The following is a 25,425-nucleotide window of genomic DNA, read 5'->3' as shown; positions in this document are numbered from 1 at the left end:
CACAATGGAAACGTCCCGGGTGCAATCGCTGGCTGAGGCAATTCAGAAATTTCTAGTTTATCAATTTAATCTGGTCTGGTCCGGTGAGAGGCTCGTATGCCGTGGCTTGTTACCCTGCCAACAAAGACGTGCCGCCAAGCCATTAAGCGTCCCGGTACGATACTGAGTAGAAAGCGATAGGGGTGTGGTTTATAACTACCATTCCCCCTAACAGTTTAGCTCGATACCATTCTAGACTGCATCAGCATTTACCTTTAGGTGTTACCATCAAATTAGTAAAATAATAAATAAACCTGGAGAAATAAAACTAATCTACTATTGGAAATGCATCGGTGGCTACTTTATTTGAGTTTATAAAACGATTGCATTAGTTTTTCTTCTTTTCTTTACGTTTTCCTTTTCCTTTGACAGGGACAACCTCTTCTGGCTCGGATCTAGAAATAATAAAAACATACATTTATACCTACCATTTGAAAAGTCATAAGTATATTGATCGTTTTAAGGTGCGTTCAAACAGGCGAAAAATAATCAATATTCATTTATTGAAAAATGTAACGAAATCGAATAGAAGTCCTTCGAATAATCGAAGGACTTTCCAACCTATTAAAGAAGTCCTTCGATTATTTCGAAGGACTTCTTTAATAGGTTGGCCAAGACTAGATTTTTTGGGATAAATAAACCGAAAGATAGGGACTAATGGAGAAGTGAACGTAAGGGACATGGACAGGGAAGGGCGATGGCTGCAACAGTCACCGAAAATAGCTTAGCTCTTAAGTTAAAGAAGCAGTAATGAGAAGTTAATTAAATTGTGTAAATGCGACCGCCTGGTAACATACAGAATGGATATTCTGGAAATGGCTTATCAAAACGCCCAAGGAAGTACTGCCGTGATGCCTTATTTAATTTTAAGGATCCCTTAGCGTTTAGCTTAAGTGATGTAAATTTACCATTGGCTACGTTGAAAAACATTATTTTTCTACTTACAATAATTATATATACAAATCATCTGTGACAAATTATTTAAATGGATTTTGATCTCAAAATACATTGCTTGTTTAAGGTGCATTGTTTGGTTGAGGCTAAACTGACAGACGCAGAAATAAATTTTGTGTTATACTAAGTAGAGAAAGAGATGAATAAATCAATAGGAATACTTACTCTTCACTGGCATCCGGTGTCTCGTCTATGGTGACGTTAGGTTTGGACACATTCTTACTGTCTACTAGCTCACTTGAGTCATTGAGCAACTCTTGCTCCTGGAAAAAATAAATGGCTAAGTTTATCGCATTTTGTCTGACTACCCTTAAAGCTCTCATTAGTGCGTTGCGTTTTGTAGTCGCAGCTTCGATTCTTGCGTTGTTTTTTTATGCATTTTGAAATGAAATGTCATTAATGCGTTGCGTCTTTGCAAAACAGCTGTGGCTATAATGCGTTGATGCGTTGTGACGACGTAACGCAACGCACTCGTGAGACCCTTATTGTTAAATAGAAATGAAATTTCTTCGGTTGTGGCTAGTTACCGCCCTACCTACAAAGACGTGCCGCTACGCGACGCAGCATCCTGGGATGATGTCGCGTGGAAAAAGATGAGGGTGTATGGTTTAATATAAATGCAATACCCCTAAGGTTCGATTGCAACATCACTAGCAGGTTGAGATTGCAGTCAAGAGCCAAGTGCGTTGATCCTCTGCGACGGCGTAATGCAACGCACAAATAAGGCATATCCCTTATTCTTAAATAGCAATGAATATGATTAGAAGGAGGTTTCGATTTAAAAAGTATAAATAAAAATATATATAAATAAAACTTCGATTATGTTGAAATATCTATACTTACAACGTCATTGTCGTAGATGATGGTGTGTAATTCTGTTTCGTCAGCAGAGTTATTTTGTACGAAACTACCAGCACTACTCCTCGATCCAACCGACGATCGTGTCGTGCGACGGTTTTCATCTACTAAAAAGTTATAAACTAAGTAACAACTGCAGTATCGGATAACCAGACATTGGATTAATTGGTACACAAAGCTCTTATAGACAAACGTAGTACGTAGTAGCTGCTGACACCTTATGAGTGTTTTGAACTTCAGCACCCTATCGGGGGCCTGAGTTAGATCAGTGGCAATTCCTCTAACTTTAACGGCGTTATGTGCGTTTTAAGAAATGTTTACTTGTTTTAACGCTGATGTTTCTAGATAATATTTTCATGTGAAGTTTACCAATCCACAATTTTTAAGCTTGGTGTACGGCCTCAACCTTTATCCATGAGACTGAGAGTAGTTCTGTGTCCAGTTATGGACAGTTTGATAATGGTGAAACGAGAAAACAAAAATATGTTTACAAGCAACGTATTGTCCGTAGAGTTTGTTTTTTCGGACTTTTTCTCGACACAGCTGAAAGGTAAGCTTGTCTAAATATTTCTATTCAAAGATATTATGCAATGAAGAATAAAAACAAACAAACAGCTCAACCGATTTTGGGCTTTTAAAGGCAGGTTGTCGATCCCCGGAAATCCCCCGTTTAGGGATATGGACAAGATGTCTTTTTATCGTAGGTCTATGATGTAACAAACTTTTAGAAGATTATAGAATGGTAGCTGGATAAGAACCTACCACTGGTAATAAGAAACTGTACTTAGACAATGGCTAATATTATACAACGTGTGACCGAATTACCAAATAATTTTGAAGGATACATAAGTATTATAAATAAAAATATTAAATCAAAAGAACCATATTTATTTTTCCATATAAACGAATTCAAAACATTCTAAATGTTAACACGCGCATAGTACCTACGATACCCAACACGTATCTACTAAAGTGACAGAAGTCACATGATTTTAATTTTGCAGGTGATGTTAGGGCTGTGTCAGTTTTCTTTCAGTAAAAACTATGGCAGTGGTTTAGTCAAAAACTATTAGGTTTCCGGTTTCACAGATAAGTCTCAGAGACAGTACATAATGTACCTCTGAAGTATTATTTCGGTTTTCATTTACACGTTGTATATGCAGAAGTCCAAGGATCGATACGTTATCACTACTGCACGGCTAGCATGAGCACGATATATTTTTCTCAGCTTTATCAGCTTTATCAACTGTCCAAGCATTGGTGCACAGGTGTATATTATCCAAATAGTAATATACGGTAATAAACGGGGGTACTCTTCCTGTATTCCCAGTTGCCGTGCTTTGACAGATGGACACGTTATTTTTATCCCTTGTCAGGGGACTATAACCCAGGGGATATATTTTTGTCTACTGCCTATGCTAGCCTTGTTGGTAGCGATAAAGAAATATTTTTACGACAATTCATTTTACATAATAATACCTTTTTTGGTTCCTTTTTTAGTATTCTTGCCTTTTTTCGAGCCACTCGAGTCAGTATCCGAAGCTGACACCGTTCCACGAGTTGATTTGCGGACTGTGACGTTGGTGACGTCAAGGTCGTCCAGCGGGGGTGACTCTATTATTTTTTTATTTTCTAAAAAAAGCATATTAAAGATTTGAGGCCAAAGACATTGTCGACCTACTTCCCTTCCAATTGGAAAGTTCCGGGATCAATACCGGGCACTGTTAATTTATAAATTTATAATTTCTCAATTATCCAGTTGGAGTCTTTAGTCACCACCTCACGTCAAAGTCAAATATTTCTTTATTTGAATAAGGTTGGTACATATACATTTTTATATGAGAGTTAAATTATTGTTATAACTGTACACGGAAACTTAAAACTTTATTCAAATAGGCACCTAGATGGCACTTTTGATGGCGTACATAAAATATACATTGCAGTGAAATCATAGCGATAAGTACATTTGCAAAACACCCACAATAAATAGCCCGTTAACTTGCCTTATCGCATACAAATATACCCCGCTAGTCTTCCCTTCTGGTACTGGCGGTTTAAGAAAAGCCCACAATAAACTTATTATTATCTCCATCTAGTCAAAAATATGTAAAAGCAACCTTGTAATGAATACCCAAGCCATATTATCGTTTAAGTTCTTTTCCATATACAACGTGTAAGGGAATTACGAAATAGTAGGTGCTGTTAAAAGTAAGTTTCGTTAAATAAGTATATTTAATAGGGTAAAAATATTAAATCATCCGAATCATATTTTTTTTCCATACCAACTAATTCAAAGTAAATGTTTACTTAAAGAAGATAAAAGACCGACATATGCATAGTACCTACGCTAAGCGACGCGTATCTAATAAAGTGACAGGAGTCACTAGATTTTACTTTTGCATGTGATATTGGGGCTGTATCTGATTTCTTTCCGTAAAAACTATGGCAATGGTTTACTCAAGAACTAATGAGCGTTTCGGTTACACAGATAAGTAGAGACAGTAAATAATGTACCTCGAAAGCCTCTCAAGTATTATTTCGGTTTCCAGTTACAAGTTGTATATAGAACTAGCAATAGAATTGCCCACGTTATTCGTCCGCGCTTATTACGGGATAAAAGTAGCCTATGTTACTCTCAGGATTTTCAACTAACTCTATCCCAAAAACGAAGTCGATTTGTTGTTTATAAGGGCGTGAAGAAAGGGCCAACAAACTAACACTCGCGCATTTATAATATTAGTTGGGAATATTATAATATCATTCTATAATCTTACGTTTTACATGAAATGCAAATAAAATACCTTTGCTTCCTTTTTTGTTCTTCAAATTTTTGGTTTTACTCGAGCCGCTGGAGTCTGTGCTAGGACTAGACAGTTCCCCGCGGGTCGATGTTCTGACAGTGACATTAGAATGGCTTTCTCCTGGTGACGGGGATCTTTGGGCTTCATCTTGTTTGCTAGCCTCATCTGTCTTACATTTGTTAGATGCTTTAGCTAAAAGAGTGACACGTCTTAAGTAAGTTTTACTGCGCTTACAAATCGCGCTGTATTAGGCCGACATGCAATTAGTAGTTTTCGTAGACGTTAATGTACCAAGAGAATTGTCACACGTTAAGATTAACTCGTGAATTATTTAAGTCCGGCAAACATAGATCGCGCCTACATCCATTAACATAATCTCAACATAGGTAATTGTAAAAAAGATCTTAAATGTACGAAAAAAAACAACTGACTTTAAAAACACAAAAAGGTTTACAGGATATATTTCGAAAACTATTTATTATTAAAAGATAATTAGGGCACTCGGCGTTTCTGTCTTAAGAGTTGAAGAATCAAGAGTCACTTTTTCGTGATTATTGGTTACGATTAACGTTCTCTCAAAGGCACGTTACTGATACAATGCACTTTTCCTAATTCTGGTATGGTACTGGTTCAATCAATGTGACAATGACAGAAAACAAGGCATTCAGACAGTGTTGTTTCGGTTGTTTGCGAAAAGAGTTCCCGTATTCCAATCACCAGGCGATGAGTTGGAACACCTTAGGGATTTACCCGACGTAAACACAGGACCTCCCGTTGGTGCGATGGTATTCTTACAATGTTATACTTATTATTAGAAATAAAAAAAAATTACCCTTCTCCATATTCTCTCGGGAACGCTGAGAGCGGCTTCGTTTAACGCCCTTTGATATTTGTTGGTCATCGTTAATCTTCTCTTTTGCTGCTTTACTAGGATTACTTTCATCCTTTGAGTTCTTATTATTTCTAGTCAGAGATAGCTTCTTTTTCTTTCCTAAAACGCGAAAATTTTACGTTCAATCTCCAAATCTCCTCGACCTAAGTATAATCCCTCATGAGGGGTTGTGTAATATATACTATGGTTATTTGTTTACTTCATGTTAATGTAATTATATTATAATATCATTAACATGAAGTAAACAAATAATCATATATATGCATAGGCGCAGGACAAAATGTTATAGATATACATATATATATATGTATATTTATATATATGTTATAGATATATATATATACATTATACATATATATCTATAACATTTTATCCCGCAGCTATGGCGATAAGGCCGCCAAATTGAACCTTCAACCTTGACGCTCTATTGTAACCGTATCTCTAAATTTTTTGTGTGGTGTACAATAAAAGTATCCTTATTCATTCATTCATCCCCCGCTTCTTCGGGATGACAGTCTCAGATAAAAAAAAAAAATTTATTCCCTTGTAGCACAATTCACTATTATTAATGCACTCAACGCGCAAACGCTATTTAACATCCCGCGATAGGTTACATTAGTTTCTTCCCTCTCTCACGTTCATCCTTTTTCACTTTTTAATACGTTTCGTTTGCCTTAAGTAAGTATATCTAGTTTTATTGTAGTGAATTAATGGTACCGATTATGTTGTATACAAATCTCTAAAGTATACTAAGTTGATAGATCTAAAAGTATGCATTACTTTCTCATCCTATTCAGGATGTTCTCTGTAGAAACTATTTTCATATTGACAGCCGGTTGGCGTAGTGGGCAGCGACCCTAGTGTCTGCGACCAAGGCCGTGGGTTCGATTCCCACAACTGGAATTTTTTTTTGTGTAATGAACATGAATGTTTTTCAGTGTCTGGGTGTTTATCTTTATATTATTATAAGTCTTTATGTGTATTATATTTTTAAAAATATTCATCAGCTATCTTAGTACCCATAACAAGCTACGCTTACTTTGGGGCTAGATAGTGATGTGAGTATTGTCGTAGTATATTTATAATCTCATATCGTTTAAATTTGAGATTTGTTTACACGAAAGTGTGTATAATTACCTACATTTAATTCAAAAATTATGTATTATTACTAACACGCGAACTACTCCTGTGACTTATACATAAAATCGCCTAGTGATGGGTACAACTAGAACATTAGGACCCGCGTAAAATGTTTTTACAGTTTATGAGTTTTACCTTTAATGACTCTTGCTTTCTTAACAGGTGAGACCCCGCTGCTGTCCGACGTAGAACCCGATGCTTTTTTATTTGCAGTTTCCGTATCAGATTCTTCTTGTAAAGTCTTCCTTATTTCAGATGGTCGAGTTTCTGTAAGAACCGAATATATCAAATTAAATGTTTATATAGATTTCTGATATCTTCGGTCTAAACGTTATGGCTACTCGAGCTGTTTTTAGCTTGCGATTTATTACCTTCATGCATCATTAGGTTTACGCTTACCTCGTGTAGATTCAAAAAAGGCCAAATTTCGAAACACTATAAGTTATTAGACGCATTTTAGTTTAAAGTCCACTTGTTTTATAGATTGTAATAATATTAACGACTACATTAAGCGTTTATTTAGGAAGCTTATTAAAATAAGAATCAGTTGTACGGAGTGATAAATAAATTTTAAAAATCAATATAAATTAATCAATTTTATAATATAAATCAATTTAACTGTGATGTTATAAATATAACATCACAGTAATAAAATTGATTTATTTAAGAATTTTGTCAATAAAAAAGGTATCCATATTTAAGTTCTTGAGACACAAGCATGAAGTAAATAGAAAAGACGTTATTATAACTTAGTAGCGATCATTGCCAAACAACTTTAGCTATTACAAAGACTACAGATTCTCGCTACTCCTATGAAAACCGATATTGTGAGATGTTTAGGGAAATATACAAGACCATTTAAGACAAACTATTCTCTTTGCGGTCAATTATTCGTTTTATCTTCATACTCAATTGGGTAGTATTTTATTGAAACAGTTATCATTAGCGAAAAATTACTAAGCATATTATTTTTCAATAACAAACCTTCAGATTCTCTTGATAAAATATCAGAGGGGGAAGTCTCGTCGATTTCTGGCTCCTCTTGAACTGTTTCGTTGATAACCACGTGAGTGCTTCGGGCTAGTGGTTGCGCTGCAATTTTGAAGATAATGGAACTATTAATTTTGCAGAATTTATTTTACATTTAAAATATTTAATTTATTTCAATCATATTTTAATGGTCCAAACCTATTATGCAGTAATATAAAGTGACAAATATAGTGATCAAACAAAATACTAAAATTATACGTTTTGTACTGTGCAGGACTAAAAAATACCAGCTTATGCCACGTTTGCTTATCCCAGTAAACTATCACAATTGTATCATAATTTAATTGGTTGGTGCAGTGGGCAATGTCCCTGCTTTCTGAGTCCGAAGCCGTGGGTTCAATTACTACAACTGGAATATGTTTGTGTGATAAACATGAATGTTTTTCAGTGCCTGGGTTTTTATCTGTATATTATAAATATTTATGTGTATTATATTCATATAAAAATATATATCAGCTATCTTAGTACCCATAACACAAGCTACGCTTACTATGAGGCTAGATGGCGATGTGTATATTATCGTAGTATATTTACTTTTTTTAATTAATCGTTGTCGGGTGTGGTGGTGTCGAAGTGATCTTTTATTGGCTGTAAGCTATTACTAACACCCGAACGACGCCGAGCAGTGTGTTTGTTACATATATAGTCAGCATAACAAGATCTGAACGTACACGTAGCTTGCGCGTGGCGAGATTGACAATGCAGTAATATTATTTTGTTCTACTTTTATGATGAACATGAGTGCAAAGTAACTACAAAAAGAAAAATAAGAACATACGCCAATGTAACTTTTTGAAGACGTGTGTCCGTGTGGTTTGGTTCAAGGAAGTGGACGAGAAACCTTTTAGATATGATTTATAAATTAGTAGCTGTTTTTTAATATATATTTTTTTATAGTATATTTGTTGCTATAGCGGAAACAGAAACACATCTACGAATATTTCGACTGTGACTATCACGGTTCATTATGCACCTGTCTGGTAACGATATAATACTGACGTATTGACAGACAGACGGACGGACAGCGGGATCTTAGTAATAGGTCCCCATCCCATATTCAAAGGATAAAACGGGACCCTAATTAGCAGGAAAGATTATACAGGTGAAGATGTGGGCAATGCTTGTAGGTAAAATTATGTATCGATTGATTGATATTTGGATATGAAAACGTATCAAAAACTATTATTTCGATACGATACTGAACGAACGATATTTTTTCACTGACAAAATATAAAAATTGAAAGTAGAATTTCACAATCCAAGTTCCAAATATGCTTTACAAAATTTCACCTATGGATTGATATTTGTATTCGATATATCGCAATCGCAGACATATATGTTATAAATAATTTTGTAACTTTTTGGCAACTCCAGCTTAAGGATACACGAGTTAACAGTGCTAGTGTTAAATAATAACTATTATATAATTATAAAAACAAATACTTACGTAAAGACGAAGTGTTCCGACCAATATGGGTTATAGTATCTTCCGCTTGAATTGTGCCTTCAGTAGTAACTCCTATAAATATAACCAATCGTAATAAGACACATTACCAGCGAGATATCTTGTGTATGAAATTAACTTTAACAGACGACGGAAAATGATTTTGGTTTTGTTGTTTTCCGTTATCTGTTAAAAATGGAGCGATGGAGTATATCTTTGTGATCAAATCAGAAATGAGATCCGTAGATGAACAAAAGTATCGGACACAGCTGAGCGAGACGCGAGGTTAGGCGGGGCATATAGCTCGTAGAACCGATGGACATTGGGGTCCCAATATGCTGGAATGGCGACCCCAATCCGGAAAACGCAGCGTTGGTCGGCTCCCAACGAGTTGGACAGACGGCACCTATGTCCAGCAATGGACAACAATAGGATGAAGTGATGATGATGATCATGATGATTTTGATGTTGATGATAAAGATCAGTTAAAAAACGAGTACATAAAAATGACAAAGTTTCATTGAAGTGAGATTTATATCGAAAATATTTTACCAATACTTGACGCTTTACTAATACTAGCTCGCTCCTCTAGGGCTCCGAGATATCGTGTTAGATTACGACATGACTGTTTGTCGGGTAATTTCTGAAACAAGGAAATAACAACTTATTTCGTGTGTTTGATATTTAATTTATAGAAAAGGTGGCAATTTTAAAATGTGCATTAGTTATAAGATTTTTTTACAATATTTTATTGTAGTTTTTATATTTGGATATTTAAAATCTTGTAGTAAAGCTTTAGTCCGGCAACTAAGATGGCGATCTCGTAATGTACTTACCAAACATAAGTCCCTAAGGGTGATAGCGAGGTCGGAGGCCGTGAGAGCGTCCCGCGGTGGTGACAGTAGAGCCAACATACGACACGCAAGCGCCGATTCAGGGCACGTTGGCCGACGGGCCAAGTAGCCGCAAAGCACCATGGCCATTGCGCCTTGGCTATCTATCAGCTGTATACAAATTAACGGTTAACGGTTTACGGGAACGGTTAGAGTTACCTAAACTAAATTTACGGTTTCATTTACTTATTAGGAAAGAGTATACTATGACGATGTGACTTTACATTATATTTTTTCGTGTTAGTGAAAAAGGGAACTGTTTCACATTTAGCTGCAACAGAGTTTAAGACTTAGTCCTAAATATGCGAAACGAGCTATACCTAATTTTAAACCTCATTCAAGCCAAAATTTCTTTTTGATTAGCACAGCGGATTTATGATAGAGAAAAACTATTGCCCCAAAACTTTTGTCATATAAAATATGCGGTGACAACCAGATATCAGATATGTATCAGAGATGTTTACATTTTAAAATCAAATGGTTTCACATTACTATGTGAACGGAAATTATTAAGATATTCATAAGTTACTACAATATTACTTAATTTTTTAGGTTAAAATTATACAAAAACCGAATAAACGTTAATTGAAATTATAATTATTACTCAAAATTAAATTTTAGTGATAATTTTTATAGGCGGTGCCCCTTCCTTTTGTAGGTATTTTATAACGTCGTTTATCACGAAACTGTTAAATAAGTAAGGAATGATAATGATCCAATGTTAAAATTGTTGACAAACTACCGGGAATATTAATTTTGAAAATTAATGCATTCGTTCAAGGAGAACAAAATAGTTCTAAAGCCTGAATAATCTACTATGTAACAAAGAAATAAATTGACGTGAATGCTACATACCTCATGGTTGACTCTGGTAAGTGACACAATAAACCTCACGACCGCCTCCTGATCTATTTCGGCTAGCGGAGAACTTGACGGTGCGTTGGCAAGTGCTCGAAGAGTCGGTAGAGTTGCTTTCTGTTACAATGCACAAACACAAAATTTACAGAGTGGGTTACATATTAGGTGTAAACCACCGCACACAGCGGTCACGTGGTGCTACTCAAATCATGTCTCTTGCAAACCAATAATGGTGTTCGCTTTATAGTTCTCGTTTATTTCGGTTTAGTCCTGGTATATTACAGTTTTTCGTTTTTTTTTCTGTTGTATTTTGAGAACAGACACTAAACAAAAAGTATCCTTTGTCCGTCTCCAGGATGCAAGCTACGAGTATTTAAAATAAAACCAAGCTGGGTTTAGCTGTGAATCTATGAAAAGGCTATAATAATAATAATAATATATTCACAAGCATGTAGGTACATAGAGATATAGATAATTTATAATATTAAATAGAATCCAGTCCATTCTAACAGTTGGTGTATGAATATTTCACAATATCAAAAATGTTACCGTAATGAGATTAAATTAAGGAAGTACTTAACAATTTATTATAATTTAATGGATTCATAATTATTTTTTAAAGTCATCATTTAAATATTCTGCAATATAATAATAACATTTATTTAGCAATAATTCGTGTATGCGTTTTCTGAAAATATTAATACTACTTAGATTATACTTGTATTATATGAATGAATGAATGAATGATTTATTTATTTCTCCACATTACTTATAAGTACGAGTACAATATAATGTTGCTTACGGGCTATTTTGTTACACATTTATAATGTGGGGACTGATGCTTGAACTGGGTAGAACCTGTATCTCAAGCCACCAGGCCCAAGATTAAGTATACAAGGATGAATATAATATAGTTTAAGTAATGTTATAATCACAGTTATACTTGTCAGGTAGCTTATTAAAACAGCAATGGCAACTCTGGAGAACACACTGTTAATTTTTGGGGTAAAACAACCATCTTATTTTTCCTCCTAGCTCCCTTCTTCCCTAACTCTTCGTATCTTTTAAATAGACAGGGATATTTTCTCACTAGTAGAAGTGTTTCATAAATATAGAGGCAAGGTTATAGAGGTGGCTAGTATATTTTTTAGGTGATTTTCCGGGATATAAAACAATATATAAGCGATATAATATGTACAAAATTTCATAAAGATCGGAACCGAACATAATTAAAAAACAAATAACCAAGAAAAATACACACTCTCATATTATTGTATTAGTAGTTATACTTAATAATGGAGTATAAACCGCAACTTTTTTATGCTACTACACAGTATTAAAATTTGTGATTTTTTTACTATGACTTTATTTTATTAACTTATGTATTAAAACAAAAATTACAAAATAGAATAATCATAGGTTTAATATTCATAGTTCTTCCCTCACCTGTATTTGTTCTTGAGCCCCATCTACGCTAGTAGGAAACGTTTGGAAGAATATACCTATAGTCTGTCGCAGAACATCTTCCTCCACTAAAATACAGAAAACCACTTCTATAAGACCGTGAAAATAAAGAATTTAACTTTAAGACTAGGTCAAAAATAAGAATCATCGAGTTTGCATCAAAAGCATATAAAGTATATGTTATTTATTATATAACCTATTTTTAAAATATTACTTAAATTATTGTAATTTATAACGATAATGTTCACTGTAGGTACAGAATTCTTCGAGTAATATTTATTAAGTAATAACCTACAGCAAAAGGAATTTAAAGAAACAAATTAACCGATCCTAAATATTTGCATTCCAAAAATATATGCGAAAAAGAGTTTTCATTAATCAATTATGAGGTCAAGTATGTTTTGAATTTATTTCAATGATTAAACGACTTTAGATTAAATTAACATTAAAACAAGGTAAAATTAAATATTTGAAGGATCTCTTAAATATTCTTGTGTAAATTCTTTAAAAAGAAAGGTAGTTTTAAAAACATCTTTACCTGTAGCTGGATTAAACCAGAGTAATAGTAATCTGCTTAGGATTGCAGGTGATACCAAGTGTCCAAGGTATATCAGCCGGCACAGGCCTTCAACTATGATGAGTCTATATGGCGGACACTGAAATTATAATGACATTTGTTAATATATAGGGCATTTAAATTATAATGCATCTATAAACTTACGGGGTCATCCATAATTTTTAGCAGTAGTTCAATCACAGTGCTGTGTGCCGAAAGAGATAGAGCGGACTCAGATATAGTACCTGAAAGTAAATATATTGTGTAAGTAAAGGGCTCCGAGGAGACTGATAAAGTCCTAAGGACTCTTCTTTCTTTTCAGCGTCCTCCTAAGGACTATACTATGCTGTAAAAATAGTGAAAGTCCAACGACACCGGTTGTGTTAAATTTTAAATGAACAAAATACGTTTACTAGCAATTGTCTTTTTATATGTTGTAATATTACCATTTTTTTTCGCGTCCAATTATAAAAATATTCTTCTTCTTCTTTATTCTGAATTCATGTTCTTGTTTATTCTATTTTTTATGTAAATTGTGATGTTTTTGTGCAATAAAGTATTTCTTCTTAAAATAATACAATAAGTTTACGACCAGAAAGTATCTAATGGATGTTGTATGTACAGTATGGCGTAAGGTGTAGTTATTTCGAATTTACAGTATCATTGTAATTTATATATATATTTTTTTATAATTTATATACTACGACAACGCACACATCGCCATCTAGCCCCAAAGTAAGCGTAGCTTGTGTTATGGGTACTGAGATGACTGATGAATATTTTTATGAAAAATATACATAAATACTTATAAAATACATGTTAACTCTAAGACTGAAAAACATTCATGTGGATTTATCACGAAATGTCTTAAGTTATAACTAACAAATTGGCTGCCGTGATCATAGAGGAAAGATTGAGGTGTCCCCATACTTTAAGTGTGTGAGAGAGAGACAGAAAGAGTGAGACCACCACACACAAGCAAAGGAAAATTTGAACTGTAGATATATATGTAAATGTGAAAATAATATTTACCATCTGCTTCCACTACATCAATAGAATTTGTGTTCCGTTTTCTTGATGTGTCGATTTTGGATGCGTCTCGCACGGCGTCATTATCTTCTTCGAAAACGCGTGCACCGTGCACACAGAATAAATCCACTATACATTTAAGTACTGTACACGCTGTGGATTCCAAGGTTAGGTCCACTAGCTAAAAGAAATAACATCATCATCATATCAACCCACTGCATGGGTCGCCTCCCACAGTGGGAAGAGGTTAAGGCCATAGTCCACAACGCTGGCCCAGTGCATATTGGCGGACTAAAAAATATATATTGCTAGCTATGCTACTATATGCTATGTGCCCAAATAATTATGTGTTTCGATTACCCCCGGCGAGTGCTCCCGTTTTATGGGGGCCCCATAAAACGGGGGTTTGATCCCCGTCAGGCGCAATTTGGAAGTATATAATTTCCATATAACCCTTTTATAAATATAAAATGCATATAATTTTTTTTTATATGCATTTTAATTCCTCCAAGTGTAGGTAAAAACACTGATAATAATATTATTCCATATAACCCGTTTCAGACTGCATCATCACTTAACATAAGGTAAGACTCAAGTCAATGCTTTTCAAAAAATTACTTTATTACCAAAAACATAATATAAAAAGCATTATGTAGTTCTATTCAAAGTCACAGTCAAAGTCAAAAATATCTTTATTCAAGTAGGCCCATAGGTAGCACTTTTGATGCGTACATAAGAATTACACGGTAGTGAGATGATGGCGATAACCACATTCGTAAACTTAAAACTAAAGCTACGAGGGTTCTAAACGCGTCCTGGTCTAAGAAGAAGCCCACAACAAACTTAGCCGGGTGTTTTTTTTTGTTATCACCATCCAAGAGCAACCTGGTTAGAGCAATAATTCACACCCAAGCTTTTTTATCGATTTCGTAGTCCTTTCTACTATAATAGGACTTTTCTATAAGCTTACGTTTAATACAAACTGAACTTTTTCAGAGACATCTCCAAGATGTCAATATTGTACAATTGTATGCAATTTCCTTTAAACGAATTATGAATTTTATGTAACCCTGTAAGTTTATTCTTACTTCTAATGTTTAATATTAGTGGTGCTTATTGATAAATATCAATTTGAACCTGGAAATATTGTGTAAAGGAAGTTAAGATTGCTAAAACAACTAAAATTGGATTAGTATAGAAGCAACTTAGCACCAGTATGATACAATAGTTAAAGTTTTTGCAGATATTGTGCCGATTTTCTTAGCACAATATCTCGGAATAGACAGGGAAGTTCACGACGATTGAAACGAGAGACCGAGTCGCGTATCAAAATATTAGAACATCATAGTATAATGGGTCTTATACAAATTGTTTTAAAGCTCCAATTTACCATAAATTCTTCAGCTAGGGCTTTTTGCAGAACTTTTTTACAACAAAGATAACAGAAGTACAGGACACAATAAGGCTCATTTTACTTTGACGGAATAAAGTATGATGCGAAATCGAGCGAACAAATCTTGTTCTAATGCTAAAGAAGGGAGATCTTATTAAACTAAGCAAGTCACAGACTAATCAGTGTTAGTATACTTACGTTCGCAAAAAAGAATGCTTTATGATCTTTTGCAAACTCCTTGTCAAGCATTCCAAACAGTGCTACAGTTTCGAGGGCATTATTTCGAATGTCAGGATTTTGGAATATTTCCACCTAGAACACAGTATTTATATAAAATAAAAAAAATAATGGCTCAGCAGGAGATAAGAATATACATAATGCTATGGAGGAGTATGACGTCACTAGCCGAGCAGCATTAGAATAGATTGCTTCGTGGTGAACAAAGTAGTAGTACTAAAGTCTAGAACTATTAGTAATACTAAATCGTGATGTTAGTGAACAGGTTGGTTAGAGGCCGATTTGTAAACTAATCGTTATCCATAGATGTCGTTAAGTTCGTGGTATTGTAATTGAATTACTATTGCTCTTAAATGAGAATCTAAATCTCTTAAATTAATGCTCTTAACCAATATATTAATCAGCTTTTTTTTAATGCTGTGTTCCGCTCTGAAGGGGGTTGTTGTTTGTGTGTGCATGCACATGAGGCTAAACACCTACGCCTCAGGTGGACGGACTGAGTGCGGTAAGTTGCAGGTCGTGTTCCTTGCATGCCCTGCGAAGTTTTGCTTTGTTTATAGGCGATGGTGTCCCAACTACCATCAGGTGGTCCCACTGCTTGGTCCGTAAATTATTACTACAAAAAAGTAAAAAAAGAGAAGAAGAATGTATCTATATACAAAATAAGGACGTGCAATGCATGCAGGAGAAGAAGAAGAAAGAAGAAGAAACACTTGATTACACGCAAAACATAAAGGAAAAGAGACAGTAAGAAGTTTACAAGACACGTAGTAAGAGAAAAATTTTCACCACACACAAACACTACACTTGCGTTTACAGTTACGTCAACTAACTGTGTATGTATGTATTCAACTTTATGTAGCGAGTTGGTCTCCTACTCGTTTACATGTAAATACAAACCTCAAGTTCATTAAATGTCAACTGCAGTGTCGGTGTTATGGTTTTCAGTTGCGGAGTGTCCAAAGCACAGTTCAGTATTATCAGGCATTTGTTTAGAGTTTCCGCATCACATTGCTTCTCTTTGATTGTCTAAAAAGTTTAACCAACAATACAATGTGTAAATTTATACAATGTGTAACGGAATTACGAAATACTGTTGAAGGGTGCATAAGTATATTTCATAAGGAATCACACTATAGAAATATTAAATCAAAAGAAACATATTTATTTTTCCATACAAAAAAGAGTTCACTTGTGACAACCCTATTGAAGGTAAAAGAGCGGCACGCTACGCGACGCATACCTAATAAAGTGACAGGAGTCACTTGATTGTACTTTTGCATGTGGCGTTAGGGCTGTATCTGATGACTTTCAGTAAAAACTATGGCCATGGCAAATAAGTCTGAGTTACAGTACATAATGCCTTTGAATTATTATTTCGGTATTCATTTACACGTGGTATTTGCATGAATATTTTATAATGTTCTAATTTTATACATCATCATCGTAGTCTGTTAACGTCTGGGAACAGGTCTCCTCTCCCATAGTAGAGGCGGCTTCAGGGCACCACGCTGCTTCAATTCAGGTGATAATAACTGGGTCTGTCGGCTTAACGTGCGAAGCACGGGGTCGACTTCCTAACTCTGTTGGAACTAGCTGGTAACTAGCTGGTACTGAAAATTCTTTAACAGCAAAAACGCAGAACCCAGTACCTCGTGATCCGTGGCTAGGGGTGCCAGCTTTTTACACACATTATTATAATAATAGATAATACAACATGAACTCCTTACTGCCAAAGGTTGTGGCGGCGGTGGCTGAGCTTGAACAGTTAACTCTTCAATTTTTCTTTGTATATCAGCTACCTGGAAGAAAGTTTGACGTTGCTAGTTGTTACATAAACATTAAGACGGCCGAGTGGCGCAGTGGGCAGCGACCCTGCTTTCTGAGTCCAAGGTCGTGGGTTTGATTCCCACAACTGGAAAATGTTTGTGTGATGAACATGAATGTTTTCAATATTGTATAGAAGCAGGCGTTACTTTGCGGAAATCCATGATATATTATCAAAATTAAGCTTAATTTGCTATACTCCGCGAAAAGCAGGAGAATCTGTGTGGTGTAATTTATAATTTCTTCAATCCTTATACTCCACACCAAACAGATCCTCGGCAATACACCCTCTACGCACGTTTCGCTCCGAAACCGGAGCATCATCAGGAGATGTTGACTTTACGATGAGTAGTTGTTAACAACTATTCATTCACTTTTGATAATGAATGTTTTCAGTGTGAAGTGTTTATCTGTATATTATAAGTATTCATGTGTATTATATTCATAAAAAAATATTCATCAGCAATCTTAGTACCCATAACACAAGCTACGCTTACTTTGGGGCTAGATGGCGATGTGTGTATAGTCGTAGTATATTTATTTATTTATTAAAATTAGCTTTGCATGTATTCAACTTACCTTAGCTTTACATTCAGCAGCCAGAGCGTAATTTTCGTCTCTTACCGCTTCTTCTTGCGCTTCTATCGCAACATTTAGAGATACGCGTAATCTGGCCCTCTGAAAATAAACATCGTTTATTTCATATCAACACAGCAAAACAACACTGTGGGATGCTTAAACTTGATGACTTCTCACCGATATAAAAACTCTTTAGCGTTTCTCGGTTTATTCAACCAACGAAACATTAGTTTATACATTTATACAACAAACCAAAGAAATTACCTGCATTTTGATTTCCGTGGAGTCAACAGGCGGTGGTGGTAAAGGCAGCTCAACTTCAGCCGGCTCCCGTGTGGCTAAGGCTGATACTGTGCCGCATATAATTTCAATGCGCGGAGTTACATCCGGTACAACCATCTCGAGAGCCGATACGAATGCACGAATAACGTCAGAGTCTAATGGTCCATAGTCGCCTAGCAATTGCAGAAAATAAATTATACATATATATATAATTTTTGTGAATGTAGTCACCAAATATGTATGTAATTATATGTTGCTATAATAATACTGTTTTTCTTTTAAATGTGCACATTTGACAAGCTTGAACAAAATCTTATGAAGTAAAACTTCTTTAGGCGCGACAAGGGAGTAACTCAGATCTTTATTCAGACGGAAGTAACGCTAACGTCAGACGTCTGTGCAGTTTCCGCTTTTTTTAATCGCTCACCATTGCGCTGGGGAGGTCGTCGAGTTATATATAAAACATCACATCTCGTGAATTGTTTACCTATCTCTGTTTGAGCGTCAAAATCCTATAGATCATATTCAAAGGGTTTACCAGTTAGTGTATCAATTATAAGATCCTTAAGCGCTGACCGTCCGGCGGGGTCGCTAGCGTCGTACACTCGCAGCATACAGGCCAGCTCATGTAGTACCGACTGACGAGTGTTGAACATTATCGGGTTTTCCGTTTCGGATGGGCATGGCGACTCGACTATGCTATTGGGAGATTTATCAACAATGTTAATGGGTCTCATACAAGTTAAAAATAGGTTATACTGAATTAAATTCAATTCTTAATCTTTTTTCTTCCACTACAAGTTAGCCCTTGACTGCAATCTCACCTGTTGGTAAATAATGGCCTCATTATTTACCAACAGGTGACATTGCAGTCTAACATGGTATTGGATTCAGTGGCGTGCATTTTATACATGCACACAAGCACTACAGCACTCTCGCGGCGCCAGGGAGGCCGTCAAATATATAATGTACATACAATCGACTAAATAATAGCGATCACTGGTGTTCTTGTTCTAAGTTGGAATAGAAGCATGCTTTGTAGTACAGAAAAAAAAATTTTACTTACGCCCGTATATATCCAGTAAGTTTGACAAGATCTGGCAACACTGTCTCTAGAGTTTCTTCGTCATTCTGCAAATGCTCCGCTAGATGGCGCCAGTACCAGGCGGTCTCCTTATTCAGCATTTCAGCTGGTATGAGACGGTGGGACATTTCAGTAGGAAGCCATTTCAAAAGTTCGGAGATTTCGAGACGTCTGTGAATAAAATATCAACACTAATTTTCATAAAATTCAGTTAAGCTAAAATTTTAATTGCCTGAGCCGTTTTTAGGGTAAAACTTTGTTTAAAGCGACTGGATTTATTTTGATGACATTTTATAAGGCACTAATGTTGCCTGGAATTTCATCAGTTAGTCCCCATTTTCTCCCCTTTTTTTAATAACACTTAAACCTTTATATTTTACATATGAATTATATAAATAGCAACCTACTATATTTTTCTGTTTTATTTATGTATATAGACAAACGGTTGACTGCAATCACACCTGATGGTAACCAATGTTGCAGTCCAAGGTACAGAAAAAGAGGATTTTCTCTAAATATTGAACCCAGGATTTGTTTTTTAGTTTTTTATCCCTTGTATAATTACAGATTTACATTCAAGGCGAGGTAATGTAACTTTCTTTATTGAGGAAACTAACCCTATGTACAGCAGAGTCCATTTAAATGTTTTTAACATCTCACTAACCATGGAGACTTAAATAACTTACTCAAAAAGTGATTCCAGGAGCTTCCCCGCTACATATTGTGAATCCTTGGTATCTTGAGCATTGTCCAAGCGTATGGCTTTGAGCAAATCTATAATATTCCCTTTGAATGAGCTGAGCCAACCGGGAATCAGTATCTCTTCCACTGCACGGCGAACTCGGGAACTACGTTCAGTTAGGCCCACCTAGTAAAATAAATGGTGTTATTTTAACACAATTATTATCTTCATTTTTAGGACGTCAAGTTATGTCAAATGAACTGCCATTGAGAAATAATACTCCGCAATGTTCTCAATAGGCGTGTGAAGTCTACAAATACACAATTGTCCAGCTTGGTCTACAGTCTAAACAATCTGAGAGGAGACCTGTGTGCCCTCTAGTGGCCCGTTATTGGGTTTATAATTATGATGATGAGGCTTATGATTACTATGTGAAGTGATTAAAATAAAATAATACGCTGTGCCTGAACATCATATGGAGATGGTAGAATAGGTACATGAGACACACCCCCTCCGCAAAGAGTCGTACAAGGTCACTAGGAATATATAACGGAGGATAGACCTGCATGCTCTGTGCTACTACCATCGAACGAAATCACCAACCCGTCTGCCCAGCAAGGTGATTATGAAAAACCCTACTGTTGGTAGAGGTTTTAAGTTATATATACCTAGTGATCCCCTCCGCACGTAGTCGTACAAGGTCACTAGGTATATCTAACAGAGGATAGACCTGCATGCTCTGTGCTACTACCATCGAACGAAATCACAAACCCCTCTGTTCAGCAAGGTGATTATGAAAAACCCTACTGTTGGGAGAGGTTTCTAGTTTTGTTTAGACTGTTATAAGCTATACACGATTAAGATAATCGAATTCACTTGCCTTCAGTGTAAGAACACGTTGCCTCACTTTCAGTTGAGTGACGCTAATGGCTGATATGTAGAGGAAGGCAGCACGTCTTACAGCTTCATCCACATCGCAAAGTCGCTCCAAAACAAACGGCACATTACGCGAGCACTTGGCTATCGACATTATTATCGCTCTAAAAAGAAAAATTGCCTTTACTGAAAGCTAGAAAATACCCAAAATATCTGTATGTACAGAATTTGAGTTTTCCACATGGATTTCGCTGTCAAGCCAACGTGCCAGCAAATAAAAAACTTATAACAGAAATCTCTTGTATACAGGTTGATATATAAAAGCATAAGTATATCTGTATATCAGTTTTTACAGGCAGGTAACTTGAAACATTGCTTAATCTATGCTTTTAAACAAAAGGTCGAAGTATAACAATACCTTCTCACGGAGGAATTAGGATCACAGCTCATATGGAAGCGATATGCCCTAGTAACTTCATCATCTGGCTCCATAGGGTTTTGCAGTCTTTGTAGTGCTAATGCTGCTCTGCATCGAACTGCGCTACGCGTGTCTTGAAGACGCTCCAACTGCAAAATTTAAATTTATTTAAATTATTCAAGTTCAAAAATACCCTTTCTTAATATAAATGCGAATGTTTGTTTGTCCTTCCTTCACACCCTAACTTAGCAACCAATAAGTTTGTTTTTGGCATAGTGAAGTGGAGAGGATGTGATAAAGCAGGCCTAATAACTGCCTTGTTGTTCTGTGTGGATGGACACAGAAGTAGATGAATGTGAAAGAAGAGTATGGTATGTTTTGTGTGAAAGAAGATATATTTGTAAATGATGGCTAATAGAAAAAAGTGGAAGGAGTCATATTGTGCTGACCCCACTTTGCATGGGATAATGGCAAAAGGGAGAGGTCAATTGGTTGGCATGTTGACTACACTTGAGAAAGTCTTGGGTTTGGACAATGCAGCTGTTAGGTATTCAAATTCAAATTCAAATTAATGTCATAATAAACCAACCGACATTTGAGCATCAGCTTGAAATTTTCTTTGCTCAACAATGCAACATAGTGATGGATTACAAAAATAACTTAATTATGCATCTATAATAAGAAGTTCTATTGAATTTTAATAATATATATATATATATATATATATATATATTGAATACAAGCAGGCGTTTCTTTGCAGAAATCCATGATATAATATGAAAATTAAGCTCTATTACAATTATTAATTGTAAAGTCAACATCTTGTAGGGGGTACATTGCCAAAAAACTGTTTAGTGTGGAGTATATGGATTGAAGAAATTATAAATTACACCATACAGATTTTCCTGCTTTTCGCGGGCTATAGCAAATGAAGCTTAATTTTCTTAAAATATATATATAAATATTTTACCTGTAAACGAAGCAGTTTGTCACACAAATCATCATCTAGAGAGGCATCCTCTCCTAAAGCTGCTAGTACAGCTGCCAGCAGCTGACTTGCTCTGTATCTTACAGACTGCCCTGATACACATTGACACTGTAAGACAATATATTTTCAATTAAGCATGATACTTGTACTTGCATAGTACATATCTTTACATATTTGTCTGTTTAAATATTTAAGTCTGTATAAGTTAATAGGTTGATCTGTTTAAATTTTAAACTACATAAGGGATTTTAATGTAATTTTTTAGCAATAGATTAAGTGATACAAGGGGAATGTTGATTTGTAACATAACATAACATGCATTTTAGACAGGAGAAAATAAAGATATTCATAAAATTGTAGTGTGATTTTGTAGCAAACATAATTTTGTGCACCTACATTGCAAATGCTGGCTAACAAAATGACAAAATCCATGAAATTAGCATTCTGCAGCATCATATTATTAATCACTCCAATCTGACCCACATTAGTACCTGCATATCACACATGTGAAGCTGGGTTGGGTGATGAATAAAAAGAGATCTCTCTTAAACTAATTCTTTTAATTTATTGCATTGAATTTCTCTAATGATATAACAAATTGATAGTTGCAAGGTCAATTCTAACTAATTTTATGGCATAACTTGTATAGTGCAAACGGTCACAACTGACAAGATATATGGGAGATTTCCTTGATGTTGGTTGACAAAGGTTGACAGGAGCCTAGAACCCAGAAAGTGATGATGTCTGAATAGACCTATATTGTTTATACCACATCAGATGCCAGATGCATCGATTGTCGTATTACATAATTAATTTTATTTCAATATTAGTGTAAATTCATAGATAGTTGAAATGTTCCAATTTTTAAAGCAATCGAACATTAAATACAATTATAACTCATTTGCATTAATAATAATTTGGTTTATATCAGCAACATAAATAACTTACTGACTAATAAAATACTCACATCAAAAATAATTTCAATGATAAACATAAGAAATTCTTCTTCATCATCAAGTTTGGTGCAAAATGTAGAGACAAACTCGACAACTCTATCCACATTTGCACTTGTGTCCCCAAATGTAAATAAATAATGAAGAGCATTTTTGAAACTTTCCCTGAATGCATCTTGGTCAAGCTGAAAGGATGAAAACAATTTTTCATTTTGTTTTAATTTATGTAGGCTTAGAAAAAAACAGTTTGTTAGTGGATCAAATGAATGGTCTAAGGTGGGAATTTTAAAAGCGTTTTATCTGAGCTTCTTCAAAAATGTTTCATAGCAAAATCTGCTTTCCTTGACTTAACTTTTTGTAGATCATAAATTTTACCTTCCTGTAGAGTTTTTTCATCTCCTTCACATACTTTTTATGTTGTACCACATTATATTGCACGTTTTGAAATATTTGGAACATAATTGGATTGTTACGAGGATTCTGTTGCCTAACCGCTACAGGCGCGTCTAACTCCGTAGGAGGCATAGTTGTAAGATCAACTTAACACAGAATACTAGAACAGGCCTTTAAGAGTAAAACGAGTATACATAAAAAAATCTAATTCAAACTTTATTCAAATCCCAAATTAAATTCACTGACCAAATAAAACGAAAACAATTATTTGAATTTTGAAGTTTCAGTTTTGACAGTTTGACTTTTGAATCTTTGTCTATGGAAGATGCATTACTATAGTCGTAAAAATGTAATAGGCCCGTTTTGACACTTGTCATCGCGACGTAACTAGTTATGGAACCATAAGACTCTGTACTCGATACTCACGATAAATCAATTCAAGTCTGTATCAGTACTTGATTGATATTATTACGTATTGTAAAGTGTTCGTTCGTTCAAAGTATTCCTTTAATTTCACAACCAATACGCGTGACTGGCTGTTGATTATACGTCCACTTTTCAATATGTTGAAACAGAGTTAGTACTATATAACAACAAACACAAAAATCGAGTCAAATCACTATGTTTAAATTAATATCCAAAATAGAAGAGCCATAGTTAACGTAATAGTAAACAATATATATCAATCTTAAACGAGCGCACAGTCAACTTTACAAGATGAGGAACGAAAAACTGCGCAGTGCGCGCGGGGACGCTTCAGTCATGTGCCGCTTGGTCAGATACATCATCTCAGACTCATTATTTAGAACCCATTTTGAGAACCAAGCTCATTCTTTGCAGTAAAGATAACTACACAATATTTAATTTCGATATTCAGTAAAAAAATGGTTACAGCTCTAGTATAAAAAAAAAAAGACTGAGAACGTAACTGTTTTTGGAACGTTTCGCAACAATAATAAATTGCATGATACTATGAAGTAAGCGCAAAAACAATACTCGCGATATATCCTTTCATATTAGTTAACGTCCCAAAAAAATTTACGTATTTTTTAAAACACTGTATGTAATTGATTTGAATTTTTTTATTTCTTTCAGTTTTGTTCCAAGTTACATTCTATGGTCTTGCACAAATGTCAAAACGGGCCTATTACATTTTTCCGACTATAATGCTGTTCTCTGTTGTATCGAATCTCGATGTTCCGAAACGAAACATCTTGTGTAGGTTTCAAGCAGAAAGTAACATAACATACCAATGGTTTCAATCAAGAGAGATTTTTTCACACCAACCTCTATTTTCGACGAACCTTTTTTAGATTCAACCAAAGATGTTTCAACATAAGTTCTGGATATTTTAAATGAAAAAATCGTCATTTTTTTAATATCGATGTTCTATTTAAAATAAAAATGTAAAGTTTACATTCTCTGTCGTATGAACTAAAAATAAAAAGGTACCAAAATAACATACATAAGGTTGAGTTATCCATTGAGAATATACAAAATCACATCGGTGCTTAAATACGTAAAGTCTATAATATTATAAGCCAAGCATTAAATAAAAAAGAATCCTATCGTTGTAAAATTTTTGTTTATGTATTCATATGTAGCTATTTGAATGTAGGTTTATAACAATTTCACACCATCTATTAGTACTCGCTCTTTTTGTCCTAATCCTAAAGTTGCCTGGCAGAGATGGCTTCTAATCGATAAGGCCTCCTTTCGTATTCTATTCCAGTAT

General features: G+C 35.0%; 1 protein-coding gene across 4 annotated transcripts; it reads right to left on the bottom strand.

Annotated features, from left to right (window-relative positions):
• Positions 1–316: 316 nt before the first annotated feature.
• Positions 317–23,962, bottom strand: LOC120627958 (condensin complex subunit 3). 4 transcript variants are annotated; one of them, XM_039896089.1, is made up of 29 exons: positions 23,673–23,962; positions 23,312–23,482; positions 22,327–22,452; positions 21,357–21,505; positions 20,943–21,102; positions 20,067–20,248; positions 19,363–19,551; positions 18,835–18,995; positions 18,279–18,469; positions 18,015–18,113; positions 17,339–17,410; positions 16,509–16,637; positions 15,570–15,683; positions 13,982–14,159; positions 13,115–13,194; positions 12,932–13,049; positions 12,376–12,461; positions 10,927–11,046; positions 10,015–10,182; positions 9,731–9,821; positions 9,182–9,253; positions 7,669–7,776; positions 6,820–6,951; positions 5,485–5,643; positions 4,653–4,844; positions 3,331–3,483; positions 1,837–1,958; positions 1,159–1,256; positions 317–434 (listed from the first exon to the last, which is right to left on the bottom strand). In XM_039896089.1, the coding sequence occupies exons 1-29, from the start codon at positions 23,820–23,822 to the stop codon at positions 368–370; spliced, it is 3,837 nt and encodes a 1,278-aa protein (XP_039752023.1). In that variant the 5' UTR covers positions 23,823–23,962; the 3' UTR covers positions 317–367. The 4 variants fall into 4 exon arrangements, with proteins under 4 accessions (XP_039752023.1, XP_039752024.1, XP_039752025.1 ...); XM_039896090.1 differs by having other exon boundaries at positions 1,837–1,955; XM_039896091.1 differs by lacking the exon at positions 3,331–3,483.
• Positions 23,963–25,425: the final 1,463 nt, after the last annotated feature.

Source organism: Pararge aegeria, chromosome 12, assembly GCF_905163445.1.
Source record: "Pararge aegeria chromosome 12, ilParAegt1.1, whole genome shotgun sequence".
Classification (NCBI taxonomy): domain Eukaryota; kingdom Metazoa; phylum Arthropoda; class Insecta; order Lepidoptera; family Nymphalidae; genus Pararge; species Pararge aegeria.
This window is presented reverse-complemented; position numbering and strand designations above follow the sequence as displayed.

Bases quoted from the DNA above. Each gene is read 5' to 3' on its own strand.
- LOC120627958 (XM_039896089.1), bottom strand. From the start codon at position 23,822: ATGCCTCCTACGGAGTTAGACGCGCCTGTAGCGGTTAGGCAACAGAAT. The intron at 18,470-18,834 runs GTAAACCCTTTG...TGCAATTGCTAG, and splicing joins TATAATTGATACACTAACTG to GCGACTATGGACCATTAGAC. The intron at 13,050-13,114 runs GTAAGTTTATAG...TTATAATTTCAG, and splicing joins TAAAAATTATGGATGACCCC to TGTCCGCCATATAGACTCAT.